The sequence below is a fragment of the Eublepharis macularius genome, chromosome 17 (genome assembly GCF_028583425.1).
Source record: "Eublepharis macularius isolate TG4126 chromosome 17, MPM_Emac_v1.0, whole genome shotgun sequence".
Lineage (NCBI taxonomy): Eukaryota > Metazoa > Chordata > Lepidosauria > Squamata > Eublepharidae > Eublepharis > Eublepharis macularius.
Window position 1 is genome coordinate 6884390 of NC_072806.1, and position 16648 is coordinate 6901037.

General features: G+C 47.6%; 1 protein-coding gene across 1 annotated transcript in view; it reads right to left on the bottom strand.

The window, feature by feature from the left end:
- Positions 1 to 16648, bottom strand: part of CASZ1 (castor zinc finger 1) — a 115844-nt gene that overhangs the window by 15791 nt on the left and 83405 nt on the right. Inside the window, exons 6-15 of the mRNA XM_055001350.1 lie at positions 15398 to 15562; positions 12392 to 12564; positions 11008 to 11870; positions 8308 to 8449; positions 7539 to 7602; positions 6107 to 6270; positions 4371 to 4493; positions 2454 to 2780; positions 1536 to 1734; positions 43 to 214 (exon numbers count right to left, since the gene is read on the bottom strand). Coding sequence (XP_054857325.1) covers positions 43 to 214; positions 1536 to 1734; positions 2454 to 2780; positions 4371 to 4493; positions 6107 to 6270; positions 7539 to 7602; positions 8308 to 8449; positions 11008 to 11870; positions 12392 to 12564; positions 15398 to 15562 — 2392 coding nt within the window. The remainder of the gene's footprint in view (positions 1 to 42; positions 215 to 1535; positions 1735 to 2453; positions 2781 to 4370; positions 4494 to 6106; positions 6271 to 7538; positions 7603 to 8307; positions 8450 to 11007; positions 11871 to 12391; positions 12565 to 15397; positions 15563 to 16648) is intronic.

Genomic DNA, 16648 nt, shown 5'->3' on the forward strand with positions numbered 1-16648 from the left:
TACCAAGTTACCCAAGAAGGAGGAGAGGGAAGGGAGGCTTACCTAGCCTGCCACATTCCTCCCGCTTTGTGAAGTACTTGAAGCCGTTGGCTGCTCTCCGCTCCGCTTTCTCGTGTTTCTTCACGTGCCAGGGCAACTTGGTAGTGATGTTGGTCACAAAGAAGCAGCCAGGACGAAGACAATGGTAATGCCCCCGCATTCGGAATTCACAGTGCTGGAAAGAGAAGGTGGTGACCAACAAGACAGATCAATGCAGAGCGTTCCTCTGACCCTATTTACTGTCTCAGATCAAATAACGATTTCCCCCACTATGAGGTCTAGCGAGTGACATGGAAGCTTTTCTAGTAGGCTTTCAGGGGCCGAAGGGCAGAGCACTTGCTTGGCATGCGGGCTCAGTCCCTGGCATCTCTGGCTGATTTCAAGCAGCAGGTGTTGACAAAGACCTTCCTTTGTCTGAGACCCTGGAGAGCCACATGGACCAGAGGGATGATTTGTGGTAAAGCAACTTCATAAGCCTCGTTTCCCTGTGCAGTTTTCCTCTTAGAAAAGACAGAACGACTCGTGAATTCTCTGCAACATATATGGATTTGTGCTGTGAATCTGACTGGCTCTCAAATACTAAACTTCTTCAGAACTTCAAAGCAGAGGACATGGTAGCAGCTAAGTTGTGGGCTCTGGAACCAGGCCAAGAAAGACAGCCCTCAACCGGCCAGAGATTCATTTGGAGGAGATGTTCCTTTATTTAGCAGCAACTGGCGCACACAATGGTACAGATACCATATCCATTAAACAGGCACAGAATGACAGTTCAACTGGGTGGGTCTTGGGGTGCAGACCTGTGCTTAGTTTTATGGACAGCTGATGCAAGAGGAAGTTAACTCCATTTGGCCTTTCTCTCTTAATTTCTTGTCTCCTCTATAAATGCAGGTGTGGAGCAGCTGCCCCACTGTGGAAGCAGCAGCTGTAGCAGGCATGGTGGAGGTGGGTGAGCATGGGTTTTGCATACCCTTGCCCCATGCTGCTGTCTCTGCCCTTCTCCCCTCTATCACACTGGTACGAAACTGCCAACACAACCACAATCTTGCTGCTCCCCCCCCCCACAGCCCAGCATTCCTCCTGTTCCATCCTACCTTCCCAGCTCAGCCATGGCTCCAGTTAACTGGGGGGGGGGGACTGTTAAAGGGCTGAAATAGTGAGGAAGCTAAGGGGTTAGCGCTGCCATCTTGAAGGCAGACTTCAGCTCTGTCCCCCACCCCACAAGGGCTACCGGCAAAGCTTTCCCTGCAGCCGTTCCACCATTTCCCTTTTAAGCTACAGCCAATGAAGTCCCCCCCTTTGCTTTGTCTTGAAGAGGAAAGCCCTGGGAGCTCTATGCAATGTGCTCAGAAAGAACATGATGCCATATGGAGGCTCTCTGCAAATGCAGGGCCATGTTGCATTTCAACAGGGGGGGCGCTATGAAGAAGCCTGCCCTTTCTCTAATCCCCCACCCCCACCCCAACACCAACGTTATCAGTGCTCCATTCTGCTCTTACCTGGTTTGGGCAGAGACACTGAAGAGAGTAATAAGCAAACTGGTCTCGCACATTCACCAAGTTGTTATTGGGGTTGATGTGGTCCAGGCAGTGAGATTCTGCTTTCCCAGAAGTTTTGCACACATATTTGCAGTTCCCAAAGAGGCAATGGAAGTGGAATTTGTTGGCGTACTTGCAATCTGTGGCCAGACAAGGGTCACTGGGAAAGAACAGTAGACAGAGTGAGTCTCTCTCATCACCCTTCTAACTTCAAAGGCCAGAGTTCTCCTTCGGAAGTGCCTGCCACTTCTTACATGCTGTCCCCCTCCACAACCTGAACTTGTCCTGGAGCCTTTTAAAATCGGGAAAGAGAGAAAGTTTATGTGGTTGCCAAAGAACTTTGGGTAACAAGGTGGCATAGAAGTCCATTAAAACACGAACTTTATTGTTACCTTTAAGGGGTATCAACTGATTAGATAACGATTCCTTGATTCATTATGAGTTTTGGTAGATTGATAAAATCTGCATATGATACGAAACAACAGTTCTAAAGTTAAATACTCTCCCCCCACTTTGTGTGTCACAAGGAAAGGCCTGCCCCCTGTGCTTTTGCTAAGTTTAAAAATAATTTCAAATGAAAACCTGCGGCTCAGCAAGGAGGATAAACGGCTGTAACATGGTGAGAATGAAGGCGAACTGCATGGGACATCCTTCAGAAAAGATGGACCGTAAGTAAAGGAGATCTTCCTGCCCGAACGTTTTAATTATTTTAATTGTTGTTTTTATGTCTCTATGTTTTTTAAGCTTTGGTTTTAATTATTTTAATGATGTGTTGCTGCTGTTGTGTTGGTTTTAAGGGTTTTAAAATGTGGATTCTATGATGCATGTTTCAATTCGTTAGCTGCCTTGGTGGCTAGAGAAGAAACCAGAGCCACTCACTTCTCCTGGAACTGGAGGAATCCGGGTTTGACCTGAGGCTTGGCATTTTCGAGGGAAGTTGTTGCCAAAGGTGATGCCGCCAGATTAGGCACGGATGCGGGGATCTGAGACATGGTGGAAGCCAGTTGTTTCCAAGCAAGGAGCGTGGGAGTGGAGGGCACAGAGACTGCGTTCGGAGTGGGCGCATCCAAGGCAGAAGCATTTGTCATAGTGGCGGACGAAGTGGATGGCGATAAGGGGGCTACGGAAGTCTTGGTCTCTGCAACAGCTGGAAAGGACAATTCGGCGTTTCCTTTCACGCCTCCACCCTCTGTTCGGAAGTGGAAACTGTAGTGAGGAGAGAGAACAGTGAATGCTTAGGCGATGGTGATTTTGTACGGTTCACACCTAACCATGTGCCCCCTTTTTATGCACGCCCAACATCCTGGTTTTTAAGAGTGCAAGCTCATTAATCAGGTGCTAACTTTACTGTGACATCCTTGGCTTTATTTGGACAAACGTCTCAATTTGCTCAATCTAGCCCATCCTCCCTTATTATCAGATTTTTTAAATTTAAAAAATAATTATTGGCACAGACTTGTTGTTTATGAGTCCATCTCTTCTGCACATGTAACTAAGAAAGACCTGGGTTCTTTGCCTTAGGGCAGGAATTGCTAACTTTGCACAGTTCCAAGTACTGCTACCTTAAGACATCTATAGCTGGACTTGCCTCCCCTTTTAAATGGCATGCCTAGAGTTATTGGCATGCAGAGGGCTATCTTTTTTTCCCTTTCTAAATGTATCAAAACAAACCTAACATCCTGGGAAAAGGATATGTGGCTGCCCAGCCAGACCTAAAGCAAAGATAAAATACAATAACGGCTGCGTTTAGGTCCTGTAGAGCACATTTCCTTAAAATGTTCTTGTAAGGTAAGAGGCAGTATATAAATAAATTCATTTCAAGCCTCCAAAACTCTCAGCATATATTAGCTGAGAGCAACTCTGCAAAACCCGGAAAGCGTTGTTGTCCCCATATTACAAATTAAGGGGAGGAGAGTTCAGGCGGAGAGAGGCTATCTAGACTGACATGAGATCCAAACCACAACGATGCTATTTTGTTAGCTAATGAACATCCAAAGCTGTCTCCTGCTGTCTGAGACTGGTGGTCCGTCCGACCAAATTCTGCCCAGTTTCCTAATGCAGTTAAGCTTAGAAAATCAACAGCAAGGGCGAAGCCAGCATGATTTCAAGCCAGCAAGATTTCAAAATGGGTCTGGAGGAAGTAGCCCCTGGAGGTCCCAGCAGTTCTAATGGGCCTGCTATGTAATAACACTTGTTCCCGTTACATGGCCCAGAAGATGCCTCTGCTGTTCCTTTGCGCACACACACACACGGGTTCTTGCATCTGTCTTGTGCGTGCATGCGTGGACCCAGTGTTGCTGATTTCGATTTTAAATGTTTTCTGTTGTTTGTTTTTATCCTGTTTTTTTGAAAAAATAAAGCAGGGGGGAAGATCAGGGCCAGTGACAGAGTGCCTGCTTTGCATCTCCCAGCGGCATCCCGCTGAAAGGATCTCAGCTGTTGGGACAGATGCTTCTCTGCCTGAGTTCCTGGAGACCCACTGCTTGCCAGAGGAGATACCATTGAACTAGGTGGATTACTGGACTAAGGCAGCTCAAGATGTCCCCATAAGCTGCCGCTGGGACTCTGTGTAGAAAGGCAGGGTAGCAATTGCTTAAATAAACAACAACAGGAAAAGGCATACACTCGGAGGAATGAATGCATTGATCTGCGGCTGTCTTTGTAAATTCTGGCAGGGGAAAGGAGCCTTGAGTTTGAGATGGAGTCCCCCTAATAGAATGACTTTATTGCCACCAATGAAGAACAGCTCTAGGGACAAAGGCCCCGCTGGGATTCAGGGACCTGCCGTACACTTACTTGGCGTGCTTTATGGCGCCATCCACGGTACTGAAGAGGGCTCCGCATTCTTCCACCACACAATGGAAATGCACTTTGTGGAGAAAGTCGCACTGCGCATCACAGAAGTCCTTGGTACCAAACCTGCCCAAAGAAGAGAACCAAGTACAGAGCTGCACAGAGCAAAGCAACAGCACAACCTCTGTGATCCCTTTCCATGCCTAGGCAAGGGGAGATGCTTCTGACGTCACCGGGCTTTCCAGCTGCCAGTATCTTCACTTAGCTAATAGAGTCCTTGGTCTGCTTTGAATCCAGAGGACAAGGACGGGAGCTTACTTGTGCCAAAAAACAATGGCTTAGATCAAACCGATAGGATACAAGGAAGGGAGGAGATCTATGAGAATGGGAGGAAACCAGAATATGATTCCCCAGGAATGTCATCGGGGTGAGAGGGTTTTAATTAACTGCTTGACTTTGAAAGGATTAATGAATCAACTGAATTTAAATACATTTACATATTGAAAAACACTGATGAAGGTGTCTTTTTTTTATTTCTTTTTTGGAGGATCCTGGAGGAAGACAACTGTTTCTCTCACTTGTGAGATAACTTAGAATCTGAGAAGAGAAAGTTGCCATGCAGGAAGAAATGCCCCCTTTAATATATTCAGCCTCATCATATTTGGAAAGGTGGAACACGTCCCCTGTTACTGCTTCGAATTGATTTTTAAGAAAAGCAAGGTCAAAACGTTTCAAAATCAGTATTACTGCAACATACCAAAATGGCTTAAAATAGTTCATGGCCCGTCACTATTGGACAAGGTGAAGACTTAAAATGTATCTAAATATATTGACATTGGTTTCCACACAGCGCTGCCAGAATCTTGTACTGTAATTCTTTTTACTAAAAGAAAAGCCAAACTAGTTTCAAAGAATAATAAATTATTTGGATAAAAACTGAATGGAAAAGATGGTCCAATGTGGCATTGTATGGGGTGGGGTGGGGGCAGACCTATCTGCAGCCTCGACCTTGGTGGGATTTCAAGAACCTTCAAGACTTGTTTTCCCCAAGAGTGATTCTGGAGGTAGCCAAGCATTTTAATATTTATTTATTTAAAACATTTGTATACAACCTTTTCACCTAAGTTATGGCTCCCAAGGCATCAATAAGTATTCATTGTCAGCAAAGAAAACACCGACTGATGGTGTAAGCCCAAGCAGAGTTTCAGCCTTTTAAAGTCCATCAAAGTCAACGGACTTAGAAGGGTGTAACTCTCCATTTGGATTATTTCCTAATCAAAGAGAAACAGTAAATAGTCAGATAATGATTTCACAGATTGTCATCGTCTGAGAGGAGCTGAGAATACCTTCAAAGAGAAAGGACAACACAGAAGGAGCAGGCACAAAATAAGATGATAAAACAGCTTGGATGCACTGGAGCCCACCCATCTAGGAGAGAGAGCACGGGATATGTGCCCCCTCAGTAGGAGGACCAAACCCTGGGCCTTCATACACCTGATGATTTCATTTTTCACAGTGGTTTCGTTTTTTACATTGTGCAAAATCTGTATTTGTAGCTCTTTATCGTCGGAACATGTACAGAAAAACAGCAGCCAGGAGTGAGATAGCGGGCGGCACCTTGAGGAGCAAATAGTCAAAGGATGGTCGCAGGGATGTGAAGGCAGGCTTGCCCAACGTTTGATTACTCTGTTGTCAGAAACATGCTCTCTCCTTTCACACAGGTCTGATCCTGCCCTTACCTGCGCAAATACATTTTCCAGGGCTCAGAGAGTTTCTCTTGGACAAGGGCCTTTACTGCCTTGCCCAGGTACTGTGAAGCCTCCCCTGCAGCCCCAGGCTGGCTGCCGTCAGCTTCCGCCTTCAAGCCAAGAAGATTGCCGAGGCTGGGATTAGTCTGAGACATCTGAGGGAAGACCAGAGGTGCTGCGCGTTAGGACAGAAGAGAGGTGGTAGGGAGCCGCATGAAACGCTGAACCTGCATTGCTCACGCCCTGCTTCTGAGCTCCCTGGAAGCACCTGCCTAGCCGGTGCAGGAAACGGGATGCTTGGCAAAGCGGAGCTTTGGGGCTGATCCAGCAGGGCAGCTGAGGAAGTCTGGCGAGGGCTCAGGGCCAGGTGTATGGATCTTGAGCTCTCTACAGAGTGTGTTGCCAATACTCTGAGACGTCAGTCGGGTTGACACAGCAGGTAAATACAACCCGCTAAGTTCAATTTTCCTACTTTTGAAAAATCTATCCCCTGATGGCCAAAATCAATGATGGATTTAAATGGAGAACAAAAAAATGCTGAATGTGATGGTACAATCCAGCTCCATTAAGTGCTAAACAAAACCCAAATGCGGAGGAACCTCGGTGAGACTGACAAGGGATGGGGAAGACAGAGGAAGTGGGCGAGCGTAAGACAGAGTCAATTGTTCTTTCTGGAGGGGGCTGTGTGTGGCCTGGCTGGATTTCGTGCTCAGAGCCTGTGGGGGGGGGGGGAGCAATGCCTCAAAAAATCACCAGGCAGCAGGATACTCAAGCAGGCCTGTGAAGATGCCTGGCCTGGCATAATTAATGCAGCCAAAGCAGTGTTTCTTGTTTAAAAGGATAAAAATACATGTTTCCTTTGGGTACATTATTTAAGAATCGAAACAAAAAAAATTGTGCGTATTTCAAAATGAGTATTTAGAGTGCTGCGTTGGAGAGAATTACAGCCACAAACTTGGCACGGAAGGTTTTGGCTCAAAACTTTGAGTTTTTTTCCCTCCTTCCTATTCTCGGATAACATAGACACAATTTTCCTGCTCATTTTTTTAAAAAATAAGGTAAATAAATAGAATTATCACCGTGAAACAAAAGAGGGGGGGGGGAAGAGAGTTGTCAGGTTTGGAAATGAAAAACACACCCTTTTGGAGGCCCTCCTCCTTCTGAAGGGATAGAGAAGGAAAAAAAGGGATGTCAGAGGCTGCGATATATTTCTTCAGCCAGTTCATTAAATTAATTCGTAAGCAGTGGCTCTGAAATTATACCCGATGAAAAATGGTCTCAAAATTTAAATGGTACAAACTCATCTTATTAGAGGCAAAACATTAAAAAACAAACGCATCTCCCCCTCCCTCCCCACCTCGCCACCACGGCTTTAATTTCTCTTGGTGGGGGGAGTGAAAGGCCTTTGATGGATGGCTCTTACCTTATTCATAAGCGAGGATAAAAGAGATGAATTTGCCGAGACTGTGTGGCCATTTGATTCATTACTGGAACACACAAACCAACAGGGTTTCGTTAAGATGTGCATAGGGGGACTGCAATTAATTCTCCTTTCAAACTGCCCTCCCCAGTTCCACCTGCTGCATCAGAAAGACAACATGAAATCCACTCTTGCTCTAAGACGTCTCATCAGTATTGTGAAGACTCAGTTGAGAATTAAGTGGACGGCACTTGGTGGTCCAGTCTGGGTCACCCAACAGCCAAGCAAGCTCCTCATTGTGCCTCGACACTTTGCTTGCCCCTTGTTTCAGCAGTGGTTCAAAGAAATTAACAAATAATACTGGGGACCTTCAAAGAGTTGAGGGAGCTTACCAGAAGGCCTTCAAAGCCTTCTCAACGCTTGGCAGGACGCAACCCAACTTCTAGACAAGTCGCCCGTAAGATGTGTTCTGCTGAGCCCAGATGCCAGATTCATTCACGGGGGTAAAACGAGGCAGGAGGTGGGATCAGGTGAATGAGTGTGAAGCAGAGATCCCTTAAAAGCTTAGCAAATCGTGGAGGGAGGCTGTAGCTTCTGATGCCACAATTATGAACCCCTCCCCCATTCCTATTCCTGAGTGGTTCCAGGTGGTCGGAACAACGGGCTCAACACACGCACACATCTCTGCACCTACACAGTGAGGTTTTAGATAATGACTGTGCAGCTGGCATCTGACTCCACCCGCACAAAGTGTCTCTTCTCTCCCTCTTACCCGTGTTCCTTCACACTCAGGTCCAGGCTGTGTTCCTGCAAGGAATCCTGGGTGACTGCGGATGCAGATGTGGGACTTTCATTGGTCTCTTGTTTTAGCTGAGTTGGGTTAAAACGTCCAGGAGCGGTCAGCTGCCCATTCCCTGCATTAGAGGGAACAGCGGACGAGGGGGTTAAATAAGTAAGTAGAGTAAAGGAAGTCAACAAACATCAAGAATAACAAATAATGAATAGGAAAAAGTTTTTTGCAAACAAAAAAAGCAGTCCGGGAGGGTTGGTTTTGCTGGTCAGCGTTTATGGCTGGGTTGACAAGATGGGTTCTGACGTCCACCCCAGCGTGGAAATTCTTCAAGTGATAATTATTGCAAAATTATGTCAAAGTTGTCCAGGCTACGGGCCCTTTAAAGGAGAAGGGCGGAAGGAGCGGTGGGGGGAGAGCTGATGCTCTGCACAAACTGTCATAACTAATTTGCGGGGCTGCCTCTTAAGCGTTTATTAAAGACTCTGCTAATGCTGAGGCAATGTGGCAGCTTTAGACTGCTAGTCAAGCCCCCTTCCCATTCCCCAATCTCGACGTTGCCTTGGCGACCGCTCCAGCCCTCTCACTGAGCATGCCCAAAAGGAACATCTGTTGTGTCAGGGCTATTGAAACTGACAGCCAATCAGATTGGTTCAAACTGCATGACCTCTCTCCCATCACGTTGTCCGGACAAAAGGGTGCTTCTTCTCCCCACCCCTTGGTGCTGGGAGGTGCTGCTTGGGGCTTCTCCTCCCTGCCCCATCTCTGGGGTTGGAAAATTTCCACCCCTCAAAAATGAGATGACCTCATGGGGTGGGGGGGGGCATGGAGGAAGAAGTGCCCCACAAAGTTGAGAAACAGAAAATAACGTAACACAGAGAAAAGGATTAAAAGATGGCAGGAGGGAAAGTTGCTGACAGGAACATGTCCTCCGAGCTTTTATCCACAATCCCCAAGTGACTAAAATATTAATTTACCCGGAGGCACTACAGCTGATGGCAAGCTGTTTCAGACAGCAAGTGGCATTTTATTAAAAAATAAAGGAAAAATAGTTCCTTCGATGACCTTTCTGTGTTTTAGGAAAAGAATCATCCCGCCCCCCCTACAAATTAATAAAAAGTTTTTTTTTAATCTTCTGCAGCTTTTCCCCTTCCCTGCTTTAATTTCAGCTTCCTTCGTTCAATTGAGTTTTGAAGAACGCTGAACTAGCTGGCTGAGGTACCCCTCGCATACCGCCATGACTGTTGAGCCGTAGGGTGTGGGCAGTGATAAATCATTTATTGGGCACCAGCTAGAAACAGGCCCTCGATTCCTTGGGAACTCCTGCGTGGAAGGCAACTGTCGACTCAGCAAGAGAAACTGGGGAGCCAACTGCTAGGGCATGCAAGTAAATCTGGGGAAATTCACCCATTCCGCTGCATGGGTTTACCCTCCCAGTGTCAAAAGAGCAGCAGCTTGGCTACATGTGCTGGGTTCAGAAGAGAAGCTGGCAATGAAAGGAGCCATTCGCCTTGCCAGGAGCGGCTTTCATATCTCGCTGCTAAGTCATCATGTTGCTGCAACGCTGCTTCCCAAAGATGCCAGCTGATGGGAGAGGGGAGAGAGCGGCCTGCTGCTCAGATCTAGAAAGCCAGCGCATCCAAGCCGGCAATTCTCAATAGGGCTGGTGGGGAGCTAATCTAGGAGGAGCCAGAGGGGACGGCAGTGCATGGGAAGAGGCAGCCAAGGACTGAAATGGATGCTTACAAGGAGCAAGCAAGAATCCAGCATTAATGGGATCGGAGGGGGTGCGCCGGGGAGTCATTTGGCGCAGTTCTACTCACCAGAGGAAATGGGTATACGCCTGGCCTGGGAAGCTGCTAGTTATAACCATCTCCTTCTGCCTCGCAGCCTTCCCTGATGGCCCTCAACAGCTTTATTGTTGAGCTCTTACTTGCTCAACTATTTATAGCTCATTTTTTTGGGCCTTTTTCCATCGACCTATGGCAAACCGGTTGCATATTCTTCTGATATCTCCAAATTATTTATCACCATGACCTGACTAAAGCCTCCCAAAGTAGGGTAGGTTGAGGGCACCAGTGGGCTGCGTGTTGGGAAAGTACTGAAAGAAATCCTGGGGATGGTTTTGCCGTATCAGCGCGTTCGGCCCCGGCTGGCTTTGCTGCACCCAATCCCAGCTACAAACAGCTGTGTGAATCCATTCCCTGTTAATCTGCTTTGCCAAAAAATCCGTGTTGCCCTAGGTCTCTGGTCTTTGTTCTCACAGGCCCTTCATTCTTTAATGTATCATTAAGAAGGTGGAACAGCGCGGCTGGGTTTTGGGGTTGGGAGAAAGGACGGCAGTGGATTGGGAAAGACATCTTGTGTTTCAAAACCAAACCTGCTTTCTATCTTGGCAGCTGATCTGGAAGGCAGTTAACAGAACAGGGGGTTCTTTTCCTCCCCCTTGCCTCGAACCAACATGTCTCCCCACCAGCCCTGTTCCATACAGGAGCCTCAAACAAAGCAGTGTTTATGCTTCCAGTATCCAGTAGCTGCCTCCCTGGGGAATATTTCCCATTCTTCTTCCCCGCTTCCAAATCTTGCATTTAGCAGGCTGAGCAAATTCCCTCACAATCAAAGCTCCTCAACAGTAAGTAGATCATGCTCTAGCTCAATGTGGGGGAGAGGCGAGGAACTCACCTGCTTCCACGGCCACAGAAGGCTTAAGTGCCGCTGCAGCCAACCTGGCCATCATAGGCGAGATCAATCCTTTGCTGGCTGAGATCCTCTCCATGAGGGATGATCCTGGAGTCGGTGGAGAAGAGGCCACAGCCTCACTGGAACCTGAGATGGCCTGGGAAGGGGAGTTGGCAGAGGATGCTGGGTTGGGGTTAGAAGAACCGGCAGCTATCAAGCTTGTGGAGCTGGCGGGCAGCGGTGCGGAGACCCGGCTAGAGATATTTGAAAAATAGGTGCCCACCGGCCCAGAAAGCGCTGCATTAGAGAGTGCCAAGGCCAAGGGGATATTGCTAGGCAGGGTTTGGGAGAGCAGACCCGGGATCTTAGAGGCCGATGGCAGACTATTGGCAGGTTTGCTGGAGGTCTGAGAGGTGGCAATCTCTCCCACAGTGGAAGGTGCCCCCGGAACAATCGAGACGGAAGACTGCTGACTGGTGGGGGAGGCACTCAGGCTGGAGTTCTTAGAGCTCATGGCAGAGAAGTCAATGAGGTCATCGTTGCTGGATTCTTCCTGCTCGTTATCCTTGGCTCCCAGGAGAGAAGTGGGCAGACCTAATACCCCTGAGCTGCGGATATGCCGGCGTTCGTGCTTGCGCTTGTGAGAGGTCATCTGGCTGGTGGAGGTGAAGGTGAAACCACAGCCCGGGCGGATGCAGTGGAAGTGGTTGGTGGCCTTGCTGTAGACGCAGCCCTCGTACTTGCACTCTTCATACTTGTAGAACTTCTTGAAGCCGTCCTTGGCGTAGGCGTCATCCTTGATGTGGTAGCTCTTGTGCTTCTCAATGTCACACTTGTTCTTGAAGGTGAACGTGCAACCAGGCCGCCTGCAGGAGGCAAATATGGAGATTTGGTGGGAGGGACAACATTCCACTGACTGTTTCTGTAAGATAGCAGGGAGCTGGAGACCACCATACAAATTGACCCCCCCCCCAGCAATTAAAGGCTTGTTGACTCACTGAATGCTTCTTTTGGATTTCAAATAGGGTCATCTCATTCAATAACGGAGACATGCCAAAATCCTACTCACTTAAATATTCAGCTGTACATTTAATTCTACTTATTTCAATGGGCTGTTGAAATCTCAGGAGCTAAATCAGAGCGAGTAGTACTAGGTTTCCTGAAGTGGGGTGGGGGTGGGGGTGGGGAGCTGTAGTGCACACTTTCTAGCCCTCTCCTATAGGTCCTTCCCTCTGTCCTGCCAGCATCCCTATTTCCCCTCTCTGCATTCTTTCCTCTTCTTCCCTGCAAAACCATATTCCTGGAGAACCAGCCACATAATACAGAGAAAAATAAATACAGAGTGATCAGGACTCTTTTCCTTTTGAGGGGGATGCACACAGCCCACCTGCAATGGAAGTGAGTGGTCTTCTGCCCATAGAACTGGCAGTCCACAGTGCCGCAATCTTCCGTGGCCCGGAACCGCTGGAATCCATCATTAATGAGCTGTGTATTCTTCTTATGGAAGTTTTCATGGGTCATCACGTCAGAGGTGCTGGTATAGACTTTGTTACAACCCACCTGACACAAGAGGGAAGGGGGTAAAAAGAAGAGAGAGGGAGAATGCTGTCAGCCTATCTAAGAAAAATGCCATTGCTTTTGAAACTTCAGTGCCAGGGTATGTGGAATGTGTATTTATTACTGGTCACAAATGCGTTGTAGAGAGAAACATTTCAAGTGGGAGGGAAGAGCCCTAAGCTTATGGAGCTGCCTGCTCAGAATGGACTTGTTGACAGGTCAAAAAACTACGTTTGTTCTGCTTGGCCAGACCAACCTGGAAATACAAGTGAGGTCAGCCCACAAGTCAACGGAAGACCTGCAAGATGCCAGGGAGGGATGGGCATTTAAAGGTTGTGCTGAAAGGTGACTTCTGCAAGGACAGCTCTTCTCACCAACACCTGCAAATCCACAGTGGCCAGCCACTACAGTTACTTCCCTTGTACAAGGAAACTGTCCTTTGTGTCTGGCTACCCTCTGACATTTGGTCACAGGGAAGCAATGCCCTTACAACCTGCTCCAGGGCTGTTGTTTTCTTTATTATGAGCCTGCATGTGTGATGTATGACAAAGGTGGAATGCTGAAACCCCACTTCCCACCCACCTCCCACCCCTGAGTAAAGGGGGTGAATTTGCCATATTGAGTAAAATTCCAGTGGAATCTGACAATGCCACCATGCCCGCCGTGAGCGCTTTGTTCCTGCCCCCGCCTTCTGTGCCTCGTGTGCCAATGTCTGCACCATCTCAGAAATGAAGCAAACCAAAACAGCTCCTGCCCCCTCGTCTGATTCAACTTGGGCTGATTCAGAGGCAATGGCAAAACATCTGACAAACACCCAGAAAAGGGAAAAAAGAAGAGGGGAGGGGGGAGCAGGGAGGAGAGATCTGCAGCTATTTCCAAAAGAAAAGGGCTCCTTTCCACACTGACACCTTGAAAGAAGACAGACCCGGTGTGGTGTTAAAAGAAAAAATTAAACAAAAACCTTCTAGTGAATCATTTGCAATGGGTCTCTTTGTGTTAAAGCATGAAAAATGTCCATTTGTATAAACAACTAACTGAATTTTGTCCATGCCAATTATGGACATAAAAGGGGGGGGAAACGCCTTCACAATTCCTATGGCGCAAATACTGCTGTTTGAGAGATATTTTCTTTAATTGGGAATTCATAATGTTCTAACACATTTCTTCTTAACATGGTCATTGGGCTTGGAGCCTTGGTTTTCAAGCTTTCTGCCTTTAAGGAACCCTTTCTGCCTCAGCCGTAAGAGCTGAATGGCGCCTCCACATCCCAAAGCCAGCATGCCAGGGAATGCCAGTTGTTGGGGCAGGGCACCACTGGGGATGGGCCCTTCATACCCGGACTGTGGGCTTCCCAGGAACTTCTGGTTGGTCCCTGAGTAAAACTGGATGCTGGACTAGACAGGCATTTGGTTGGATCTAGCGGTGCTCTTCTTGTGATCTGCTAGCTGTCCTGGTGGGCTGAAGATTTGACCTAGAGATACACACTCAGCTCATGCAGTATATTGGCGAGGCCTCTAGGGCCTCCATGGCACCCTGTCCAAATGTACAGGCCATCCCAGACCGCACAGAAAATCCTGTAGAGGAAGATCAGCTGTAGTAGGTAAACTATCTTTTCTCATTTCAGAATCCCTAATCAGGGTCTGGAAAACCACGAACTTTGCAGAGATGAGTATACACAGGGCCAAACTGTTCTCTCACGTGCATGAGCAAAGAGGGAGGGGGTGCTGTTTTCACAATTCAACTGCTGTCGCAACTGGCCAAGATACTGCACCCCCCCCCCGCCCCTCTTAACTGATGCTTTGGGGTTCCTGACAGACAATGCCCAGAGACTCTCTGCCCCATCTGTTCGGTCTTTTAATGAGCATCTAAGGGCTTCCAGAGATGGTGCCGTTACGCTGACTTGAAATTTCTGAAACTGCAAAGAGCCACACCATCATTCTCGGAACCCTCCTTCTATACTATCCTAAGAAAATTTACCTCTCTCTCTGTCTTTTGACACTGGGCCCTGATTAATATTTGATTGACTTAGCAGCTGGCTACAAAGAGATAAACCCATGGCTAAAGGGCAGCCGTTGCGCAGAGAGGCTGCGTATCAAGGGGAAAGACAGAGCACTGATGGACTGTGCCGCTTGAGGAAGGAGCCTCCTGCAGAGACACCTCCTGAGTTTGAACCTTCCACAACTCTACAAAGGACCTGCCTGGAGGAGTCACGGAGGGAACCCTGCGCAGGAAATATCAGCTCTCTCTTCCAAATCCCAGTTCTACAGTTCTTGAGTGTTCTGCACCCAGAAAAAAATTGCCCAGGTATAAGAGGGGGGGGGTCACTTAGAGTGATTCCGCACACGTTGGATAATGCACTTCCAATCCTCTTTATAGATCATTTGGAATAGATTTTTTCATGTGCGGAACAAAAATCCACCTCAAACGATTGATAAAGTGCATTGAAAGTGCATTATCCAACGTGTGCGGAATCAGCCTTAGTATGACTCTTGTCAAACCGTTCATGGGTGTTTTGCAGAGAATGGAAGAGGACTGATTACTAACAATAGCACTTGTCAAAGGACAAGGTTTTTCTGATCTGTCTCAATTTTGTTGGGTTGGTTTCCGAGAGAACCCAACAACTGTGCATATATACCACTCTTCTAGATGCAGCTGATCTGCTAGAATTCCAATATAAATCCCTCCTGCAATATAGTTGCTCCACAGGGTTGGATGGAGGCAGCAGCCCTCCAATAGGACTTTGGTTGTACACCATATGAGAACACGGATTTATCAACATACTCAAGCAAATGACAGAGCTTCTAGGCCCTTTGCCATAATGGCTGCGCATTGTTACCTGCATGCAGTGGTAGTGTGTGCTTTTCCCGTTCAGGTGGCAGCCATGATAGTAAACGCTGCAGTCATCCAGTGGGCTGAAACGCATGAAGCCGTGCTGAAGTGAATTGTCGCGCTTCTTATGCATGTTGTAATGCCGGATCACATCTTGCTTACTTGTGAATCTCTGGTGGCGAGATGGGAGATGCACAGTGTGAGGGGTGCCCACACTGGGGAGTAGGGTGTGTGTGTCTCTAGTCAAAAACTCCTTTACACATATTCAGCAATGACATGATTTCACTTTGTTAGAGTAACCGGTAAGAATATTTTTAGATGTGTCAGAAAAGTGCCCCTTGGTAACTCATGCTCTTTGCGTACATGTGTGAACAATACAAATGTGGGATGGAAAGCAGATGAAGGCCGGTGCCAGGCTAGAGCCTTCGTCTAGTCAAAGGCGGTTTCCTTTGCAAATTCCAGGCCCGGGAAATTTCAGAAAGGTTAGAGTCCTGTGTGAAAATGGCCTAAGTTGGGAAAGTAGGCTTTTCTGGCTGCAAATTCCCATTCTTGGAGGTGTCCCCATGACAGTTTTCACATCCAGAGAATCAATTCCTAGCCAAATGCTTGGCTTCCCTGGGCTTGGTCACAGGGGCTGCTGGCTTCCGTTTAGCCTGTTGCGCTGTGGGAGGGAGGTGGATAACAGGGTTGCACTGCAACAGGGTTGCCGGCCAGGCTGGCCGGCAGATGCGCCATTCCCATGTGGGACTGCACAGAAGACATGATGATGAACATCTGGATGTGGAGACTGGGGCGAGGGAAATGGATGGCCCCGTCATCCTGAGAGTGCAACTAAAAAAGAGCATGCTGCAGCAAGACCTGACTGGTTGGTTTCCTTATCCCCTGCCCAACACACAACATATGTGCTGGCTTGTAAGGTGTCTTCAGTTACTCTGTGTGGTGAGATTTGAGTCCAGTGGCACCTTAAAGACCAACAAGATTGCCAGGGCATGTCAAGCTCCCGTTCCCTCTCCTTCAGTTTCCCAAACAAGGGAACTAGCATGGCTTGTACTAAACAAAGCATCAAAGTGCTCAATTTTGCAAACAAATGGGTGAAAAACACAGTGTAAAATCTTTTTTTTAAAAAAGATGATTGTATGTGAAACCCTCTGTACTTAAATATTTAAATTCTTTCAATAGTGATAGGTTGATCCCCCCCACACACACGTTTTCTGTCTCCACTAAAAAAATAAATCCTGACCTATTTCTATTGTGTTTT